Genomic DNA, 23,994 nt, shown 5'->3' on the forward strand with positions numbered 1-23,994 from the left:
AGATCCAACAATCAAAACTTGTTATCGCCTTAAAAGGTCCATTTTATTTACAAAACAATTCCACTAAATCACTAAAATTATCCTTAAAACAAATTCAATAATAATAATAAAAAAACTTAACATCCACAACCATCACTTTAAACACAAACTTAGATTCAAAATTTGAAAATTGAAGTTTTAAGATAGTAAAAAACCAAGGATTTTAATAGTAAAAAATAAAAATATCTAAGAAATGATAAATATCAATTCTTTGTAACTTCATGTATATGTTAATGATACTTTTTCAGGTGACAAAGTCTTAGATTTTGATGGCCCATTTCATATATATATATATATATATATATATATATATATATATATATATATATATATATTTTACCTTTTGGTTATTATCCCAGGAACAGAAGCGATGAAGACAATAAAGATAAATATATGTTCAAGAGATAGAAAGATAAATATAAATATATCTCTATAATAATTTTGGAGTGAATTTATGTCTTTAGAGACATAAAAAAAGGACATAAACAAGAGGTATAGATGAGACATATCTCTAGAGACAATATTTATTATTTTTATTCCTAAAATATTCTTATAAAAATTTCCCAACTTCAAAATTGTCCAACTAAGACATGTAAAGAAAAAATAGTTATTATCATAGTTTTAAAACTCATTTCGAAGATCAATTCGAGGCAAAGCCCAAATCACTGGTTGAGGCCGGAGTCATGAGTTAATTAGGTTAACCTAAGTCGACCTAATAATAAAAACAGTTTATTATCATAGTCTTAAAACTCGATTCGGGGGTTGGCTTGGGTAAGGCCTGGGTCAAGAGTGGGGTTGAATGTTGATTCAGATCAATGCAATGAGAAAAAATAGTTATTATTATAGTTTAAAACCCGACTTGAGAATCAATATGGGCTAAGGAAAGGTCAACCTGGGTCAACATAAAATAAAACTGATTATTATCATAATTTTAAAACTTGATTCGGGGGTCATTCCGGAGCAAGCCCCAGGTCATGGGTAAGGAGGGTCAACATATGGATAAAAATGATTATTATCATAGTTTTAAAACCCTAATCAGAAGTCGGCGTGAGGCAAAGATTAGGTCACAAGTCACTCGGCTGACCTAAAACATTTTTACAAATCAAAACAATGTTGTTTTGATCAAGAATTTTTTTTAAGAAAGTCAACGGGTTTTTTATCGGTTTTTTTATCTCGGGTTGAACTAGGTTTTTGATTTGTCAAGCCAATTCAATAATTTCTCTATTTTTTAAACTCGGACCAGTCCAAGCCTCGGGTCAACCTGTCAAGTCGGTTCTGGTTTTATAATTAATTTTATTATATTATTATTAATTTCAACACTTATCATAAACTAAAGTAAAAATATCTAATTAGTTTTTTAAAATTATAAGTTTGACAGCAATATATATTAATTAAGGGTAAAATAAACTTTTTTATATATTTTTTTGTCACTAAATATAATTTTTGTCTAATTATTTTGAATGATTTTCAAGGTTGTTTCCTAAAAAAAGAAAAAGAGTCGGTTCATCTGAGAAAAACATATTCTAAAATCAATAATTGAAAAATGTTAGTTGAGTATTTTTATGTGTGAATTATGATGCTAGTGACCGCAGTAGATCATGTATTGTGATCCTCATGCCACGTGTCAGAATCCTAATGTAGAGTCCACCTATCAGGGTTCTTGCTTGAATGTTATGGGACCCACCTAATAATAAGTCTCTCAAATTTTTGACTTGGGATTGGACCCACCTCTGGCCACCATTGTCTTTAAAAATTGAATGATAAAAAGAGCACCTCACGTGGAGTCTGAACCAAAGGGGCTGTCCAACCACAATAAAAAGGAACCTCGCTGCCTTGATTCACAAAAATAAAATAAATATTAACTACAAATCAGTCCCCAACTTACATTTGATTTCCCATATCACTCTTCAATTTTCAAAACCTTACTAAACATTGACTCAACGTTTCAACACTAAAAGTGATTGTTCCTATATTTTCATTAGGAATTCTTAAAAATAATGTTTTTTTAACAGATAATAAAACATGTTATATGTATATGACAAACACCTAGCTATTTTACGAGTTTGACGGGATTTTAGTATATTAAAATACTCGTTTTTAAAATAATATATTAAAGATTTGTATTAAATTTAAATAAAAATTGACTCAAATTTGATCATGAAATTAAACTTAAAAAATAAAATCAAATTACTTAAAAATCTTTTTTATTACTGTGAAAATTCAAATCCACGAGACATGATGTTAAAAACGTAATCAACAAAATCAAATAAATCTTTTTTTTTCCTTTAAAAAACCAAAAAGGGATTTAAAATTACTGCAAAGCACCTAGAAAAATCTTAATCTTCATCACAAGATGATGTGCTTGCTCTAGCCATTACTTTGAATTATATATTTTCCAATAAGTCGATTGTACAAACAAACACATCAAAACTTTCCTCCATGCTCCCTTTCTTTCATCATTGAATCTTGGAATTTTAAGAAACATCTTTTTTTTTTTTTGAAAAATCTTATCTAGGGTTTTTGCATGCATAATTAACTTACACCATCTTTCAAATGAATATCAATCAAAGCAATAAGCACTTTTCTTTAATCGAGTGAAGTAAGAATCCAAATTACACAGTCGATACAAAATAGTCACTATAAAATCAAATTAGGAAATTAATGGAGCTTGTTGCACAACGATACAACAGTTTCACGTTGGTGGAGACTAAAAAGGAAGGCGATACACGGTAGGAACCCATAATTTATAACTTTTATTGTGAAAGGTTGAGCCATATTTGTCTAAGTTCTGAAGAATGGTGATTGATATGGGAAGAACATCGCAGGTTGGGGCCTGAGTTTTTTTCCAAAAAAAAAAAAAAAGAAAACAAAAAGCTTGTCGACACATCAACAAAGCAATTTTTTCTTTTTGTTAAAAAAATTGCTTTTTAAAGCTTACCCCATATAATTCCCACTCATTATGTTTGTTGCTTAAAGCTCGTCCAGCTCTTCCTCTCTTATCCTCTCTCTAACATTAATTCTCTAGGGAGGGAATTCCAGGCACCCAAAAGAGACGCGAGGAATCAAAAAAGGGTCTCTCTCTCTCTCTCTCTGCCCCTCTCTCAATACAGACTCTTCTAGTAAATATTCAATCTTTTCTCATAGAAAATAAAGAGGGGGAAAGAAAAGCCATTGGAGAAATTCCCACATATTTTCATGCCATAATGGAAGGAGGTGATGATCAGTTCCACCATCAGCACCATCACCAGCATCACCACCGCCCAACCTTCCCATTCCAATTGCTGGAAAAGAAAGAAGACGAGCCTTGCTCTTCCTCTTCTCCTTACCCTTCTCTTCCCATCTCCACTACCGAACCTAACAGCAACAGCAACAGTACGAACACAAATCACTCTACCTCGAATCTCCAAATTGAGGTTGCTGAACCATCAAAGAAACCCCCTCCAAAACGAACATCAACAAAAGACAGACACACGAAGGTGGATGGACGTGGTCGTAGAATTCGCATGCCAGCTCTCTGCGCTGCTAGGGTTTTTCAGCTCACTCGAGAGCTTGGCCACAAATCAGATGGTGAAACCATCGAGTGGTTACTTCAACAAGCTGAACCAGCAGTGATCGCTGCCACAGGCACGGGCACAATCCCTGCTAATTTCACTTCACTCAACATATCCTTGCGTAGCTCTGGTTCAAGTATGTCAATTCCTTCTCACCTAAGATCAGGGAGTTTCAATCCAAACTTTTCACTGCAGCAACGTAGTCGGAGTTTGTTCCCCGGAATTGGGCTAGAAACCTCACAACCACCGACATTCCTAAGTTTCCAATCTAGTAACAATCTGAATGCAGTGCTGCAAGCGAAGCAAGAATTGCGAGACAATTCTTCACTGGAATTATCAACGGAGACGGAAGAGAGTTTAAGCAGGAAACGAAGGTCCGAGCAAGATTTATCACCATCGCAACAGCATCAGATGGGGAATTACTTGTTACAATCCAGTGCAGGGGCAATCCCAGCTAGTCATGGTCAAATTCCAGCAAATTTTTGGATGCTGGCTAATTCCAATAACAATCAAGTCATGAGCGGAGACCCTATATGGACATTTCCTTCTGTCAACAACAGTAGTGTGTACAGAGGCAGCATGTCAAGTGGGTTGCATTTTATGAATTTTCCTGCTCCTGTTACCTTATTGCCTAGCCAGCAACTGGGGTCTACTAGCATTGGTGGTGCCAGTGGTGGTAATAGTGGGATAAGTGAAGGGCATTTGAACATGCTAGCTGGATTGAATCCCTACCGACCTTCAGGTCTATCAGAATCACAGGCGAGTGGGTCTCACTCACATCATGGTGGCGGTGGTGGAGGAAGCGATGATCGGCATGATACAACGAGTCATCACTCATAGAGATGGAGCAAGCAAAGCAAGAGCATCATCATGATCATCATCCCTCCACTTGTGTAGTTTTTATGTGTAACACACGTGAGGTTTGATTGTTCTTGAAATACTGGAGTTTTGTTTTCCTTTTCTTTTGCGTTTCTTTTCCCTAATTATTATTCCATATTTTTTTTGAGTGATTAAAATGGGGTTTTAGCTAGGGTTTGAAGGAAAGACGGTACTATTTTAACAGGTGTTGGGTGGTTTTGATAAAGAACCTCATTTGGGTTTTTCATTTCATTATTGCTCAGTCCTACGGAACATCTCATCATCATTGTTTGTGCAATTTCTTCTTTCTGGCCAAAGCTGCTGCTACCTGTAATTTATATATATATATATATATACACATGTGTGTGTGTGTGTGTATGCTTCTGATATATGGATGGTAGTTTCCCACCTAACTGGCAATTGAACTCTCTCTCTCTCCCCCCCCAGCTAGTCTCTATGGATTGGTGATGAAAGCGGACATGAATTAATAAACTTTGTCGAAGTTAAAGCAGGAGATAAAACAATGTTACTGCATTGCAGTGTTGCTTTTCTCACATTCTGATTCTAAATCTCTGCCATGAATCTCAAGGTTTACTGCGTCAATGATTAAGATATTTTTTTCAGAGAAATGGGGGAGGGGCCCAGACCTTATCAGTTCCAGCTGTTAGTTCAGGTGGTGGGCCTAGATGCTGGTCATTGCCCGAACCAATGTACAATGTCACGAACACGAACAAAGAGGTGGATCATTCCTCTCTCTTTTTTTGTGGCAAATTCTACAATGCCGTCGGCCATCAAGAACTTGACGCGTGCTTTTTTTTTTTTTTTAAATACACAGCACGCAACATATCAGTTGGCCAAATAGGTAGAGTCCACCCAATACCGGTGGTGCTCCCCAGCTAGTTGGCATGCATGCATGCCTGCCTCCCTGCCTTCATAATTAGTGACTGGGCTTCCACGTGGTTGCAGAAAATTCTACAATAACCTTGATCATCTTTCAAAGAAAGAAAAATCATCTCCAAATCTAAAACATGACCGATTTAACTCTATAGATCAATTTTCAAAACTTCAACTGATAGTTATAACATATAGCCCTGGACTTATCTTGACACAAAAACACACACACATCTCTAGTCATGAAATACAAGCAGTCTTTACCCTAATCCGCAAGCTTGTGAAGGAGAAGGACCGCCCAAGAGAGCCTAGACGAGGAGCAAATGTAATGCCAGGTAAATAATTGCTAGTAATTTCCTTGTGTGCTAACCATGTGTTTGTTTTATTATCTTGTAGTATGTTTAAGTTTGAATCGTGAGGCTACAGTTTGTTTTACTAATTAAAAGCAATTGTTGTGGTCTTGCAGTAGTGGCGGCGAAGGAAAACCGGCCAAAGGCAAAAGAATTATCGAAGTTGGCAAAGGTTAAGGTTGTCGAAATTAAGAGGTAACAGGTTGCTTTGTTTTCTTTTGACTATATACGTTGATTTCTGAAATCCAATTTTATGCATTTGGACACATGAATTGAGTTGATAGATGGGATGGTTGGATTGTGAAATAAAATTAATGGTAATTAATTCGAACTAGATGGGATTTTATATCAGTAAATGAATGAATTAGTTTTATCTTAATAAATTCGTAGTTAATTGGGAAGAATTTAGCCTCCTGTACCTATTGAGTTGGTGGAATGTCTCTGAATATTAAGGTAACTAAGAAGATACAAGGATGTTAGAAAACAAACCAAGCTAACATGGAATCAAGTCAATGACAACTTAGGATATCTAATTAACGTTGCTTTAATCATAATTAACCTGTTGCTTTGTGAATCGTTAAGTCCTTAGTCTTTTGGGACTCAAGTTCTCGGTTATCAACTTGTATAAATAAATACAAGGGATTGGGTCTTCATTTGTGTGTGATTGAAAGAAACTCAAGGCAAGTGCATGGTGAGTGATGAAAATAACCAGGGTCATGGTTATTGCTATTAATAAATTGTAAAGGATATCATGGGGTTGCTATGGTGATTTATAACCACAGGTTGTTATAGCGTTTGAAATTGTTTTTAGATGAGTTTTATAAGTACATTTGATTTTAAAAAAATATAAAATTAATATTTTTTTAAATATTTTGTAATGATTTTGATGTGCTGATGTTAAAAATATAAAAAAATCTGAAAAAAAATTATTTCTAAATACTTTTAAAAAATACTTTTAAAAAAAATACTAACTTGAATACTAGCTTTGTACTGCTTGGCAGTTGTCTATGGCATATTTAAGGAATCATAAATTGTGATATACTATATGTGATGGCGAAAAATGGGCCTTCCAATTATGTGTATAAAACGGTGGCTATGGGTGAATCCAAGGCCATTAATTGTCAAAGATTAGAATTTGTAAAGTTTCTATCCGTTTTATATTAATGTGGTGTGTTCAATAATTCTTATCACAAATCCACATGAAATCAACATAAATTTCTAGCACCTATACAACACATTCAAAATCAACACGAAATTTTCAACAAAGGATCATCTAGATGTGTAGAAATTTGTGAGAACTGTTGACAATCTGCGGCAGCTCATGGCTTCTATATATATATAGGTTTCCATTCTATGCATATTGATGCAGAAAATAAAGAGGGGAAGTGTTTGATGGATTTTAAGATAGATTTTTGTTGACTTACACTCCATTTGGGAATGCGGTTGAAACCGCGTTCCTTAAATTTCAATTTCATTTTTACTAAAAATTATTTTATATATATATATATTCAGATCGTTTTGATGTGCTTATGTAAAAAATAATTTTTAAAAAATAAAAAATATATATTATTTTGATGTATTTCTGAGTGAAAAACATTTTGAAAAGCAACCACAACCACATTTCTAAACACGCTTTAATATATTAGGAACTTGAAAAAAAGTTTCTGTTGGCAGAAGAATGTTGAATGGATGATTAACACATAAGAAGAGGCGGAAATGCTTGAAATGGACAAATGTAGGGATCAACAAAACTGTATCAATTGATGATGTGTTTGGTATGTTCAGATTGTGAATGGTTAAAAAGGTATCTGTGTCTAGTTTTCTATGTGATGCAGGAGGTTTTTAAGAAAATATATATATTTTTTATTTTTTTTATTTAGTTTAATTAGGAAATTAAATAGTATGCTTAATAATTTTATGTTTTCTAGTTTGTTTAGGATTTTTATTAATTTTTCTTTATATTTAGGTATTTTAGTTTGTTTAGGTTAATTTTTGGGTATATTTAAGGAATTCCAAACCTATTAGAGAGACATACTACTTGAATAAATATTCAATAATAAAATTAAGAATTAAAATTTCTGTAATTTCTTCGATTAATTTTTTTGTATTTTTAACTCTAACTAAATCTGATGCATCATCTAGATAGTTGTATAATGAGATATGAAGAAATTGGTGGAAAGTGGACTGACTGCCAAACATGCAGTAACACTCAGGGTTAGTTTCAAAATTCATTAAGAAACACGAGGAGAGAATCAATGAACGAGCCTTGTATGGTTGGAAAGATGGTGAAGTCTATGAAAAAGAAATATAGTATTATTATTGCCCATCGTAATATGGTGTTATTTATTTTTACAGTTGAAATTATATTTTATAATTTTTTAATTTAAAATTATTTTTATATATATTTTTAAATTATTTTGATGTGTTAATATTAAAAATAATTTTTTTAAAATAAAAAAAATATTATTTTCATGTATTTCTAAATAAAAAATACCTTTAAAAATTAAACAACAACCGCTTCACGAATTATACAATATCTTTCTCCATCACAGCCATAGCTACCACCTTTACCATCATCCATATCATTTTTCTTCTACCATCATTTTTTTATTCAACTATCACCCCTGTGATGTGATGGTGGTATTAAATTTTTAAAATATATTATTATTATTACTATACTATTATTGCTGTCACTATTTACTTCTTATTTGCTGTTACTACCATCACAATCACAATCACATTTATATTTTTATTATCACCATTTTTTATGATATTATTTTTGTAATTATTATTTCTTTTCATTTAAAAAAAGAACATCAAAATTTCTCGTGTCCGTATACTAATTAAATGTAAAATATAAATGTAAATGTAACTTTGTTGTGTAGTCTACAAGCAAGGGTTTTTAAGATATTGTTTTGCACTGTGGAACTTGAAAAGATTTCTCGTGTCCGTATACTAATTAATGGGGATTGTTTTATGGATTATTATGAATAATGATTGCAAATACGTGTAAATAACTTTTCTATTCTTAAAAAAAAAATCTATCAGTTAATTAAAATTAAAATTATTTTCTATTCTTGAGCGAAAACCGTGGTTGCCTTTGTTTTTCTTTCTTTCTTGGGATCCAATGGACCTGTCAACATATATGATACAACCACCAACACATCAGCCCAGCGCCTTATGAACACACACCCATTCTAGCTAGTGAAATCCATAACGATGGCGACTACTGCAAATATATAGTTTTTAGCAACAATCAAGTCTCGAAATTATAAATTGATCATGAGGAAGATGATGAGGAATGCTAATTAACCAGGGTTGTCAAAGACAGTTGTTTCCCTTCCATTCCTTTCCATGTATACAACTCAACGAATTCAAATTGTAATCTCTTCATAGATATTCTATCAAGAGGTCCAATAAGTTATAGATTCATTAATATAATCTTAAGAGTTTGGGTAGTGGTCATAAGGAGTTCTCTTATTTGATTTTGAAGTTAATATATAGAAGATTTTGTCTTCTTAAATGCAAGATCGATAGTAGAGGAGAGGACGGAAATGCAAAATAAAAATAAAAATTAGGATATGTTTGTTTTTTAATTTTAAAAATGCTTTTGAAAAAAATTAAAATTTTTTTTATTTTTTTCTTTACTTTAAATTAGTATTTTCATATTATTTTAATGTGCTGATATCAAAAATAATTTTTAAAAAATAATAAAAATATTATTTTGATGTATTTCCGAGCAAAAAACACTTTGAAAACAATCATTGCCACACGTTCCAACACTCCCATGATATTAGTAGATGCATATTCGCTCATAGCTTATATTACCTAAAGAAATTTGCATTAAAGGCAAAGTCTTTAGGTAAACCATTAATTTGCTAACTGTTTCTATATGAATGAAGAAATGACATCTCGATGGGCAACAACAAAGTTCAGGGCAGCCATTAAAGCTAGTATGAATTACAACAACTTAATCATGCTTCCAAACTAACAAGATAGGGCCCAATAAAATGCATGCATTAGATTCTTTGGACGATAGTAAATTGTAGCTGCATCTGGTTGGTAAAAGATGTTTTCTCTCATGATTATTCGTCATGAAGAAGTTCTTTGAGCAAAGACATTGTTCCTAGTCCCCTATCACCAAAAGTTTCTCTCGAATAGGCATTACAAATCACCGGCTTCTGTAAATATGATCTCCGAAGAAAATAATACTTGAATACATACACAGAATTCTGTGGCAGGAACGTTGGAAATGGTATTCTATATAGCCTGGAATTTAAAATATAGTTTAACATCTATTAGGTTATCGATCGTTGACGAATGGATTACAAGCATGGTATTTTATAATTTGAATTAATGGGGGTAAACTATTAACTTAATTGAAATTAATTTTATCATGTTTTTAATTTGTTTTTGGCGTTACATTCTAAAACATACGCACTGGAACTATGGAAAGCTATATAGCATGCCTCAAATATAAACCTGACAGGGATCCAATAAAATATCATCTTGCGATGAAGGAAGGTACGTATGACATTTTTTTTCATTCCATGGATATGAATGACATGCTCTTTTATTTGTATAGGATAAGAAAGTTCTGTGTGAGTGTACTTGTTTACAAAAGGTTGTCTGATGTAGGTCTGCCTCGTCTTCCATCACTGAATTTTTTTGTTGTATTTGCAAATGAAAAAAAAATTATCTTCTTGTTCTGACAGAAATCTTTGGATTAGGAGTATAAAGGACCAGAAGAACATGTCTTAAAGGCCTAGGAAGATAGGCTTGATAAAAAAGATCAAAACTAAAAATGAGTCATAAATATTTTTTTCCTCTAAAAACTTGTTTTTTTACATACACACACATATGTATATAAGCAGAAATGCTTAGGGTTTTTGTATAGGAGGGAGAATGTTAAAACAATCATCTTTATTTTTATTTTTTAAGCCGATTATGGATTCTGAAGATGAAGAGGAAACATAATAATTTGATTTGGAGTTACTTTCTAAGAACTACTTAATGATTTCAACATACTCATCTTTGGATTTTGCTAAAGCAATAAGGGCTTAAGCATGAGATTTTTTGGCCAAGAACTTAGTTTGAGGATTTTAGTCATTAATCTCGGCCTTTTGATTTTATTTTAACCATTGTAAGACTACAGGTTTGAGCTCTTAGATTCTACTGCAAATGAGTCTCATTATTTGACTTTGTATTTTCTAATGAGAATAGGGATCCTTGTTAAGTATTGTAATCAAAGTATCATAAAAAGACTCATGGAACAAAGAATTTTGAACAGAAATGGAGAAGTGGTTGAAATCTTTTTTCATTTTATGTGGATTTATAATTTTGTTTTAAAAATGTGTAACTATCTTCAACCATAGGATGACGTTGAAGAAGGTCATAAAAAGGATTAAAATACTCCCATCATTGACAACACTATTTTGGTAAGTTTGAAGTGTTTATAGAGTTGTTGAAATAGAATAGCCAAGAATGACTACCCTTGAAGTTTTGGAGAAGGAAAGTATCAAACCATTCATATTAGTAATCCCAATAGGTATAAGAGTAGCAATGGTTATGTAGTTTGGCTTGGAAACTAACTGGAAAAGAAATTAATTTGTGAAGAGCTTGATTCCAATAAGAAAAGTGATGGATTTTTTTGGATAATACATGTAGAATAAGTGGGTTCAGGATAATTTTGTTGAAGTTTGAAGTGTTTAAATATGGTTGAACTTATCATTTCAAGGATTACCATAAAATAAGGCTGGGGTTTTATAAAATCTCATGATTTAAAATTCCAACCCGAAGGAAAAATCTTTAAAGCTGCTTTTAAAGGATCAAGATTAAAAAAATCCATCTTCAATAAACAAAACATTTTGGAAACTTTGTTTTATAATATATTTATATTTTTCTTTTGATTTTTTTTGTTTTAAGATAAATCAATCTGAAAGTTTTGTAAAGATTAAAATAAATATTTTTTAAAGGAAAAATATGCTTTAGTCTTTGAAATTGATTGAGAAGATATATACCTTTCTAAGAGGATTTTTGGCATATAGTTTGTAAAGCCAGAAATAGTTCTTGAGAATTAGAAAGGGAATCTACCCAAGTTTATACCTGAGAATGATTTGTTTCTTCATCTTTAGTAACCATATCAATCCATGATTTTATTTGTTTTGAAGAAGAAATTGATGAAAAAAAGAGTTTTGAAGGATTTGGGGGGGTTTTGGAGATTCTGGTTTTTGTTGTGGGGCTTTAGTGACATCAAGACATGTTTTGGAGAAATTATCTGGTTAGAAAATATAGTATAGAATTGGTATCTCCTTTTACACACACACACACACACACACACACACTAATTATAGCTTGTCATAGGGCAAAAATATATTTTCATGCAATGTTTTGAACATCTTTTTATAAAACCTCTTTAGTTGCTTTGAAATCAATATGTAAGAGAAACTTTGGTTTTAACAAATCACTTTGAAATTTTATAATATGCGTGACAATCAAAAGATTTACTTTTTGGATGGTTAAATATTCTTTTGCCAATTATTTCAATGTGCAGATATAAATTAAAGAATATGTTATTTGAAATCTTGAACTTACTTAAGGATACCACCATAACCTAACTCTAAAGCATTCGTTTCAACTATTTTGGAGATAGGAGATTTACTATGTGTAAGAAAATGATTTTTTTTACTTGTTTTTTTTTTCTTTTTAACAATGCTACAATATTCATCAGACCATGATGCAAGATTTTTTCTTAACCTATTATGCAACGGTTTTTCAAGATAACTAATATTTGGATAGAAGTCTAAAGTATAATTAAGACTCCTTGAAAATTTTGCAACTGGTTTTTGTCAAGGATTTTGTGAGGAAATTTACTGGAAAAGGTAAGGGATATCTCTCTATAGGGGTGATTGTGCCTTGGAAAACATAGTAACCAATAAAACGAGTGTGAATTTAGAAAAGAGAAATTTTATTTTTTTGAAACAACTAATCCATTTTTCTTTGCAAGATAAAAGAATATTTGTAAATGTTTAAAATATTGTCCTAAAGAGTTTGAAAAACATAATCATCATCAATATAAACTATGTAGAATTTTCAATATAAATTAAAAATATTATTTATGATATTTTACCTAGCAGACTTTCAACCAACATAATAAGCAATATATTTTAGAAAGAAACAAGAAAAACGCATTTCATTGTGTTTGTTTTATGCCATAGTCAATTTCGGGTTTATAGAGAATCAAAGAGATAATAGAAAAAATTAGGGTTCTTCCTAAGTTTTAATTTGGGGTTTTTCAGGGCTTTTGAAAACAAAGAAATTGCGTATGAAGGAGATAAAAATTTTTTATGTCTTTTGTTTGAGTTTTGGATATATTATATATTTTTTCATCCAATTTGAAAACTTCTTTTGACACAAGATGCAAAGTGTAATTTTTCAAAGCACGGTAGGTAAGTGTGGTTTCAACCAAAATATAAAATGTTAGGGGCAAATTTTTGTTTAATAAAATTTCAAAGTTCTCCCAAATATCAAATCATGGCTAGACAATTTGATATTTAAATTTATATAATTGATTTTAAATTTCCTCAATTTATTCCTAAATCATGTCATCTAACCCCACAATTAATTAACCAATAATCAAACAATTTCACATTATCATGCTCAATTCACATAAACCATAATTTTTTAATTTGGAGATTTTTTTTATCTCTCAAACTAAAAGAATGACAAAAGTATATTTAATTGTAAAAAAAAATAAAATTTACCTATACCAATTAACCCAATTTAATAAGCCTCTTGCAATCCTGTCCAAGAATTTTTCTTTTTTCCTTCTAATTTTGCAACTTTCTCTCTCAAATTTCCAACTCTCAATCTCTCTCTTTAATTTTTTTTTCCTAGTTTGATTTGTTTTTTGGTAAGAAATTATCTAGCTCACTCATTTCCTGTCATATAATTTCAGAGAAATGAAAGAGAAATTGAAGGAGGAGAATAAATTTCAAGCTTCCTTCTTCTCTTTAGGTTGCCAGCCTTTTTATAAAGGAGAGGGAAGGATTTTTCCTTCTATTAACAATAATGTCACTCATTTTATGTTCTAAATGTTATTTTTGTCTCTTCTTTGATTGTCAGTATTTTTCACGTACTAACTTATTTGTTTATTTTTATTTTATTTGAGTTTTTAAGTAACTAAATAGCTTGCGCTGGGATGACCTGAGTGCCACATGGTGCTGGGGCTACTTGCCAAGGGCGCACAACCAGACCCGCGTGCCACGTGGCGAGACCTGGCGCTTGGGATGCCTTGCCTGTGCGCCTGCGTTAGGACCCAATGGTAATGGGCAATTGTTAGGACCCAATTCGCTTGAGTCCTGCACCAAGACCCAATAGTAATGGGTCCTGAGCTGGACCCAATACAAGTGGTCCAGCGCAGGACTAAATGACAATGGGTCCTGTGCAGGACCCAAGTCTAATGGGTCTTGTCTTTAGGACCCAATTTGCTTGGGTCCTCGTCAGGACCCAAATAATTTGTGTTATAAATATTCTTTAATTTTCTTAATATAATAATGTGTATTATAAATGTTATTATTTCTCTTATAATTCAAAGTGTACATATCAAAAATATTATTATTTGTGTTATAATCATCCTTGGAATTCTTAATATAATTATTTATGTTATAAATATTATTATTTTTATTATAATTAATATTATCAATAAAATAATTAATAAATTTGGAAACAAAATTATTATTAATATTAAAAAATATTATTTTTTTGTGTTATAAATTCTTACAGTATTTTTTATGAAAAGAAAAGGTAAGTCCGCTACGTAGCGCGGGCATCCAACTACAAAACGATATGCAATGTATTTAAATATTCTAAATGAATAATCAAAGTCAAATATAAGTTCATCATAGAAGTTTAATCCAAGATTTTTCAATTATTAGACCTAAACTTCTTTGACATGAAGGTTTCCATGTCTTGTATAAAAGATCTTTAATTTTGAAAACTCCAAGACTTTTCTTTAACACTCTGAACTTGATATTGTATTTTCTAATTAAGCTATTCAATTCCACGTTCCACATATTGGATAAAAATATTTTTAGTGCATACTTAATCTCATACTTATTAATTAGTGCATTTATAGAAAATTTAAGCACAAGTTATTACATAATATTTTTTTATCATTAAACATAAAGGTCATAAACCCTTGGAGCTAATATGAATGGTTTTAGATTAGAATCTCAATGCTATTGAATTACTTGGTTAAATTACTTAACAATCATCTCAAGCTTTTGACTCTTCATCAAACTTCATCACAAAACTTATAATCTGTTTGTTTTTATATTTTAAAAGCATTTTTAAAAAAAATTTAAAATTATTTATTTTTTTCTTTGCTTCAAATTATTTTTTTTTGTGTGTTTTCAAATCATTTTAATGTGCTAATATCGAAAATAAATTTTAAAAAATAAAAAAAAATATTATTTTAATGTATTTCCAAACGAAAAGCATTTTAAAATGCAACCAATACTATGATTCCAAATGAGATTTTAGTGATTTATGCTTCTAGCATACCATTACAAGAGTAAAAATTCGTATACACAACAGTGTGTTGAATTGAATCAATCGAATCAATCTGCTTTTTTTGTTTCTCAAAGTTGTATTAGTTTAAAAACCTAATATAGAATTGCTATATTTTTGTATTTGTTTGTAACTTAGTAATCTTTAGTAAATAAAGTAAAAAGTTTTCAATCTCATTAATCATAACAAAGGAAAAACTCCATTAATCATTTTGTACTTCCTGTTGTTAAATAAAATCACATATACTAATTGTCAATCATTTTAAAATCGATATGATTTAATTAAGTGATACGGAAAAATGAAAACAATATAAAATAATAAAAATGAAAATGATATCAAATTTAATATGATATATTAGTTAATATATATTTTAATCTAAATAAATAAGATACAAGGTTGCGGAGGTGAATGATATATGCTTTTGAAGAACTAAAAGTTTTCGTCTATAAAAAAAATTAGAAACACATTTAAAAAGTATAATTTGAACATTTTTAATAATGATGTTTTTTTCATAGCACATGTACACTATTATAAAACAACTTATTATTAAAAAACAAATTTTCAAATTTTGTTTTCCCATTACCAATTCAGAATTAATTTACGTTCCAAATTCCATTATAATTGAGTCTTCAAAAGCAGAGAAACCTTCCGTTCTCGTTATGTGACTTGTCTAAAATCTGTCGGACAATGCTGAAACATAATTACAGACGTGCTGCTGTGGATTAAACAAATCTCCTTTGTCGATGAACATGTAGCTTAAATGACAATGGAGTTTTCAAAGATCTTACCTCTTCTCTGTAATAATAATAATACAAAAAAAAAAAAAAAAACTGGTTAGGGGAATTGGAGAATTATAACCCATCAATTCCTTAGAAGTGTTACTTGTTTGTTGGGCTTAGGAAGATCCAATGGAGACTTTAAGCAACAATAATGGCAGAACCTAATGGATACCTGGGCCTGTGATACAAAATATACACACACACTCGATGCGAACCCATTAATGGTTTGTAATTTCTTCAGGTCACTTCTGTTCATCGTTTCCAAAACCACCTGGAACCTTTTTAACCTGTGAATGTGGCACATATGTAAGTTTAACAGCATGGTAGAGTCTTGGTAATGGGGTACCTTACTAGATAGCCCAAAACTCAGTACCTTTCAATGGATTAAAGAAGAAGAAAAACAAGTTTTTTTGGTTGATGTGGAAGTAAACTTGTCATCATTGTGCATAATAGCTTTTGTTTTACAGCTCGGTGGAATCCTGATGATGGGTTATCTTATCATGTAGCCCAAAACTCATTGGACCTTTCAATGAATATTAAAAAACAACAAAAATAAAATAAAATTAGTTGACGTTTGAAGTCTAACTTGTCATGATTAATGCCTTTTAGATTAATGAATATCTCCCAACCAAGTGCCATGTTATTATATGCGTTTGGTATGCTCTTCTTTTTTCAATATTCTTAGATAGTTTTTTTGCATTCCAAAATTAAGATAGTGTCCAGAAGTATGGTAATTTGTGTTTTTATATGCATTTCACTTTAAAAAAACATGAAAATGATGATTTTTTAGTGTTTTTTTTATATAATTTGATGTGTTGGTATAAAAAAAACTGAACAAATTATTTTAATATATTTTTAAATAAAAATTTACAAATCCAACCTAACATTACATGCTATGAATGTTATAGTCTAATAAATTGGTGGGGGACCAACCATCAACACCAGCCCTCCTTGTAGCTTTTTGGTTGTGTTTGACACATTATGTAGGAGGTTGAGTGTTCAAGCAAGGCCCAAGAGAGGGAAGAGGCTCAAGAGAGGAATAATATCAAGTATCTCATGGAAAAAATTCCAAGTATGAAGAATTGTTTTGCACCCCCACCCCCATTAATCAGGCCTGATCACACGCATGCTGCAAGTGAAGCGTCCTTGCTGGCTAGTGAAAAGATGCGCATAGATATGCAAGGAGGTTAGGAAGCACTTGCGCTGCTGCTGATTCCTTTGTTGGGTTAGGTGGCTCATAGCCCATGAATTATTAACCCAATGATTTTGACAGCTTCTCCTAGATTCTCTTCACATGACAAGTACTCTAGTCCTTGCTGCTTACTCTCATTGAGCTTCTCTTTTCCTAGTTTGCTTTTCTCTGGTTTGAGGTTTTCATAGCCTTCCACTGCCAGTTGTGGCACACAGTCTACAGGCCACTCTATATTCTTAGCTCATTACCATTGTGACTCTTAGCACCACAGACCTCTAAACTGGGAGAAACTATTAACTCAAATCATAGAGGGTATAGACAATCAGCAGTGCCACAAGTGATTTCCTCTTGCAGCATCAACTAAACCAGGTCATTATTTGCTAGTTGAGCACTACTATATACTGCTACAAATAAAGTATTGCCTTTGTCCCAAACCCATTACCAATTTTCCATACCTCTCCATGCATGGCCATCCTCCATGTCACATGGCTACTGTGCGTTGACATTATCATCTTTCACCACCATGGTGGCTTTGTCAATGTATTTTTTACGCATTGCGTATATTAGTATTTTTTTCCTTCTCAACTTTAGATATACAATTAAGTTATTAGAATTCCCTTGAGATAAAAGAAAAATTTGGCTTTGGTTAAGGGTTAGTTTTGTCATTTTTAGCCTTGGGTTTTTTTTTTGTTATTTTTAAGTGAGGTCAAAGACAGATTAGTATTTTAGTATTTAATAAATATTAAAAAAAAGCATGTGTTCAAGTCAGTGCGTGAAGAATTGTTGTGGTCTTGAGGCAGTACGTGTGGTGTTTACTAGAGACAGAACAACGACTTTCAAGGTGGAGTTTGATTTCTCTTGTTGTCCTCTATATGATTCAACGACGCGTGTCCTTCACGAACCTCTGGTTTGGTGCCAGTATGCCTTTCTTTCTTTTTTCATTGTTCTTTCTCTTCTTAGTTTTCACATGTAGCCTTTCAGATTTTCATAGCTGCCCCTCAATTTGTTTTGCCTTTAAATTTGATGCATGTTCTTTTACTTTTTAATTTTTTTTCCTTGACTTTTTTGTAAAGTTTTACAATTTTATTCTTCATCAAGCTCAATTTGCCATGTTTTGTTTTTTTCATTTTGATTCTCATTCTTTTGATTTCTGATTTTTTTCTTAACGCTTTTGTGAAATTTCTATTTGTTTTCAATTTTATCTATCAATCCAAATTATATATGGTGTATTAGTTTTTGCAATTTAGTCCCCATTACTTTGGTTTTTTTGTCATTTTATTAAAGTTTTTTCTTTCCAATTTCACCCTTCAATCAATAATTTTTTGTTGCCCTCTAATTTATTTTATATTTTTATCTTCATTCTTCTAATTTATATTTTTTTATTGGATCTTTTTGTATAAATGATTAATTTATTAATTCCATCCTTCAACGTTTGGTTTGCTAGGGATTGTGTTTCGTGATTTTTTCATGTGTAGTGTTTTTAGTCTAATTACATGGGTCACGGGTTTGAAAATATAATGTAGGTTAACATTCTTTTTTTTTTAGCTTATTTTCTTTTATGATTTCATCATTTAACATTTTAAAAAATTTATTTTTTCTTAAAAGTGGTTTTGTGGTTCTCTTCAATTTCTTTTCTATTAGGTTTTCCCAATGTCATGAAATAGGTCACGGGTTTTGCAGATTAATGCAAATTGACTTGTCCCTTATTACTTAGGTTACATGTCTATCACGCTGTCTTAGACTGTTTTTTTATTCTTTTTTCATCCAATTTTGTACTTTCAAATTTTTTCCAAGTCATCATGTTTTTTTTTTCCCATTTTGTCTCTTTACTATCATTATCTATTTTTTTTTTTATCATCTCATTAAAAATAAAAAACAAACTTATTAGACTCAGTCATGACCATAACCCAATTCATTGATTCTTTTTATTTCTTTTTATGCTTAGCACAAGCCCAACTCTAGTTATTAGCATATAGTCCATGGAGTAATCTACTTCCATTGTTTTCATGTACCATATTATTAATTTCCATTCTACTATTTTTTTTTTAGATAAATAAAATCTAGTGACTAAAAGGTAACAACCTCACCAAAATATAACACACACAATAAATTATGTAATAAATTTTAATTATAATATGAGCATAATTTAAATTCAGGGTTGGTTAGTTTAAGAAACTAGCAAAAAGTGCCCAATTTCCATTGGAAGCTTTGATTTTTCCTTTTCTTTTTTCAAGAATGAATTTCAATATGTAGCTAGTTGTAATAGTCAATAATATAGATAAAGTTAAAACATCGGATTTTATTCTTAAAAAAATAAAAATAAAATAACATTGAGTTAAGTGGTTGTTTGTGAAAACACAATGTTGTTTGTTTATCAATAAATATAATAATATATATCAATCTAAACCGAATATTTTATCTCAATAAACACACTAAAAATCATTTTAGAAGAAAAAGAAATAAGGAGGAAGTTGGTTTCCTCCCATTGCAAACTATTATTCAAAAGCAGCTATGCATATTCTTATGATTATATCACGTATTCTAATTAAGAAGATGTGAAGTCTCTACTAACATTTTCTAAGTTGCAATTGGAATATAACATTGCTTTTAATTGATTTTGTTTTCCATTTTATTAAGTATTAATTAAGTATAGAGCTAAAAGGTGTTGACAAAACATTGTTTCCCACACCCATTAGCATTGTGGATTATAATAGTAATCTACATTGTTGGTGTTTTTTTTTTTTTTTTTGCATTTTGACCCTTTTTTCCTTTTGGTTATTGACTTTTTTTTTCAATTTAGTCCTTATATGATGTGTTTATGAGAATTTAGAGTTGATAATTTACTTAAATTATCTTTTTATATGGTGATCGAGGTATCAAAAAAATATCTCAACATCAGGTTGGTATAAAAAAATCACAACATCGCGGTATGATCTATTTTTTAAAAACATTTAGTTAAATAAAAAATGATTTCTAAAAAAACTAGGTTATTAAACTTTGTGGAGTAAATGACCCGATTTGCGAGTTTGGAGAGGTAACCCGTCTCGGTTTACGGGTTTAGCGGGGTACCTTTTTTATTTTTTTCTAATTAAAATTGATTATGTGATCGTCTATTTTTCTTTCTATTATATATTTTAAAAAAATAGTTTTGGAAAAAAAAACATGTTATTAAATTTTAGAAAGTCTATGGGCCTGTAGACGGGTTTAACAAATTTAACTTTTTTTTTTCTTATTATTTTTTATTTCATTCTTTGATATATGGCTGAGTGAAAATTGAGTTTCATAATTTATTTTATTTTTCTTTCTATGAGGTTATCATAGTCTTAAAAAAAAATTAAGTCTCGGTATTGATTTGACACTTGATTTTGTAATCGTCTATTTTTGTTACCTTATAGTTAAATAAACAATAGTTTAGAAAGAAAAAAAAACAAGTTATTAATCTCAATGGAGTCCATCATCTTGTTCGCGAGTTTGATGTGTTAACTCGAGTTACTAGATTCACGGGTTTAGCAGGTTTACCCATCAAACCTAATTTATTTTTTTAGTTTTTGGTCCTTTAATTTTTCTAATTGTTTTTTTTTTCACTCTTCTTCAATATTGTATTGGTTGGGAAATGAAATTCATGATTTTATTTCCTTCTATATGGTTATTACGATCTCAAATAAACATATTTTTTAAGGTTCGTGTTCAATTTTACAAGCATCTAATTTTATCATAGAATTAAATAAAAATAATTTATAAAAATAAAAAAAAGTTATTAAACCCATTAAAGTCCATGATCTAGGTTGCAAGGTGATCGAGGTCGATTCAATCTAGCATCATCTTAATATTAAAAAGCAAATTATCATCTTAAAGTTTTTTTAAAATATATGCCATGTTTTTACCGGTCATCCAAGTTGTCTTTGGACCCATTAAATTGAATTATCCACCTTAGGTCAACTCCCACGCGGTTTAATTCAAAATTTGAGCTAAGTAAGGAGTTGGGTTGTCATGTTTCAAAATCAAACCGTTTGATCCGATTAATGATATATACTACTAAAAAAATCTCCATACTCTTAATTTTTTTAAAAAGTTTAGAAAACAATAGTTTGACTAGCAACAGAGCGCGATTTTTAAATGTACTAGTGTGTTCTAATTGAGATGTTGTCGTGAGGTAGTTTTGAAAATAAATTTTTATTTAAATCTTTTATAATGAAAAAAGATACATATAAGAAAGACAATGATTTAAATTCTGAAAAGAAAATAGATGAATTTTTATTTTTTCATTAATGTATTTTTTTGTTTTTACACAAACATGTCTTCTTTTTATTAATAACATGTTTTTTGAATAAAAAGTTAAGTGTTATTAAAATAAATATTCATATTAATCTTTATCATAGAAAAAAATACACGTACGCAACAAAACCGTTTTCATTTTTCACTACCAGAATTTTGCATATTACTGACAAATTATTTTGTCTATATTAAGACATTGATTCTATCAAGTCAACCAGATGATCCAACCTCCAACCATAAATTCAGATTAATTGTAGGATGGGTTGAATGATCATCCCCTTATCTCACCTGTAATTGAATGATATATGTTTTATGAAAAAAAATCTAGTCGCCTAATTTAAAAAATTAATAACTTAAGAAAAAATTTGTTTAAATCCAACTTACCATGAACTTCCAAGCTCGGTTATCCACGAGTTGTTGCATCCCATTCCGATGATCGTCATTTCGCATGTGAGTTTCTACATAAAGTTCTATCGGTCTTGATTCATGTCCAAGAGCCATAGCCTACAAAAGAAAACTGCTATTAGTTAATCATTTTCAAATAAAACAACAATTTTAATAAATAAATGTAATATAAAAAATCTTACCATTAGCATCACATGCGAAACAAATGGAATGGATCCACTAGTGGCATTGTAATTGAACCATGAATCTCCCTGTTTCGGTTCTCCACACTAGACTATGATAACCACACGAAACGCTCAGATATCATGTGCTGGATCTAAGCTTCCTATATAGCCTTCAAGACATGCAAAGGTTTGGAATCTCTCTAAATTAACCGTAACGTTTCCCCAGCCCGGAAAGCCTATTTCTTTAGCATATATTTTTTTTACGCCTCATATAAAAAATCACGCAACATATATGGTAGAAATAAATTATTGGTTAAGATAATGAAAAATAAAATTTTAACATTGAAATAAAAAATATAACATTTTAAATTAATTCTTACTGAGTTACGTTGTGATTCTTCCAAACCCTCCTGGTAATAATGTTGTCAGCCCTATCCCAGTAAAAGTTTTTCTTGCACTTCAAATTTGTTAAAGAATTAATTCATTAAAATTTAAAAACTAACCAAATGAAAATAAAATAAAAAATTGTTTAAGTATTTACTAACTTTGAACTTTTCGAACCATGCATCAATCATTGGTTTCCATTCAGGATTTTTGAAAACTTGACTCTACTGAAACAATGACACTTCCATTAATGATTTAATTGTCAATGTTATTGTGTGATGAACCTTTACATTTGTAAACTTGACATTCCTTTTGTTAATTGAAATTAATGATTCAAAAAATATTTATTGTTGTCAGACTTTCACTAAGCAATCTACTTCCCGGTATATACATATTGCTTAGAACAAACACTCTTTTAGGAGGTGGTATTAGACTCAATGAGTATGCATAGAGAGAGGGTGCATATGCCTCAGGTGCCTGGTTATGGTCGGCACCTAGCGACTCATGGTTATTAGAAGCGCTGCTAGAAAAACTAGCAGTGCTCCTGTCCGTATTACGTACTGATAACTTTTTTCTTGGTATCTACACTAATACCACTCCTAGCAAAAAACATAATAAAATTTCAGCTAACTTTTACCACAAAAACACTAAAAAATCCAAATCTAAATTCTTAGTTCTCTTACCTTTATTAGATTTAATATACAATAAGAAGCAAGCAAATTCAACAACTAATAGTAGATTGGGAGAAAACAAACAAAGCCCACTTTTTTTAATCCTTAAAGAACAATTCCTAGCACTCAAAGAAGTAAATAAATAAATAAAAAAAGATTGATCCATGAAAATCCAAGCTTGATGTAATTCTATAATTAAAAAAAAACCCCAAGCAATAATCCATATAAACAAAATAAAATGGCAATTAAAGAAAAAAGAGGAAGAAGAAGGAGATTTACTTGGCTGAAGACCTTGCTGACGTTATAAAAAAAGAGAAAGACTTAATGAAAACAAAATTCTCAAATAATAAGGACTAAATATGTAAAATTTAAAATTTAGTTGACCAAGCTGTAATTTTTCGCATCTCTTAAACAATGAAAACAAAATGCATGTTTTTTTTTCTTAATTTTGGTTCTAGTTCTTTCATTTTTTTTTTATAAGAATCAATAAGTAATACTAGAAGATCCATTATATGTTTTAATTGGATCAATTATAAGGGGAAAAAGCTAACAATACTAAAAACAGGGGGTATTAGTATCTGAATTTAGCAACGGAATTATCCGTTGCTAAATTCAGTAACAGATTTGCAACGGATTAAACATATATTATTTTTTTAATATTAGCAACAGAATTTAGCAACGGAAAATCCGTTGCTAAAGACAATGTAAAGTTTGCAACGCAACGGATAATCCGTTGCTAATTGAAAAAATAATTATTTAAATTTTAATATAAAACCAAAATGATAGAAACCGTTGATTACTTTTGATAAGAGAAAATCTCAACCGTCTAATGTTTTTACACCTGCAGGACTCCCCCCCACCCCAC

At 30.6% G+C, this 23,994-nt stretch overlaps 1 protein-coding gene across 1 annotated transcript; it reads left to right on the plus strand.

Moving 5' to 3' along the window:
* The first annotated feature begins 2,995 nt into the window (after nucleotides 1–2,995).
* LOC18103043 (transcription factor TCP14) lies at nucleotides 2,996–4,700 on the plus strand. The gene has a single exon (XM_006377320.3). The coding sequence runs from the start codon at nucleotides 3,243–3,245 to the stop codon at nucleotides 4,428–4,430; it is 1,188 nt and encodes a 395-aa protein (XP_006377382.1). The 5' UTR covers nucleotides 2,996–3,242; the 3' UTR covers nucleotides 4,431–4,700.
* Nucleotides 4,701–23,994: the final 19,294 nt, after the last annotated feature.

This window comes from Populus trichocarpa, chromosome 11, assembly GCF_000002775.5.
Source record: "Populus trichocarpa isolate Nisqually-1 chromosome 11, P.trichocarpa_v4.1, whole genome shotgun sequence".
NCBI classification, from domain to species: domain Eukaryota; kingdom Viridiplantae; phylum Streptophyta; class Magnoliopsida; order Malpighiales; family Salicaceae; genus Populus; species Populus trichocarpa.

What these genes read in the sequence shown, in the direction of transcription:
- LOC18103043 (XM_006377320.3), top strand. Translation starts at nt 3,243, where the DNA reads ATGGAAGGAGGTGATGATCAGTTCCACCATCAGCACCATCACCAGCAT.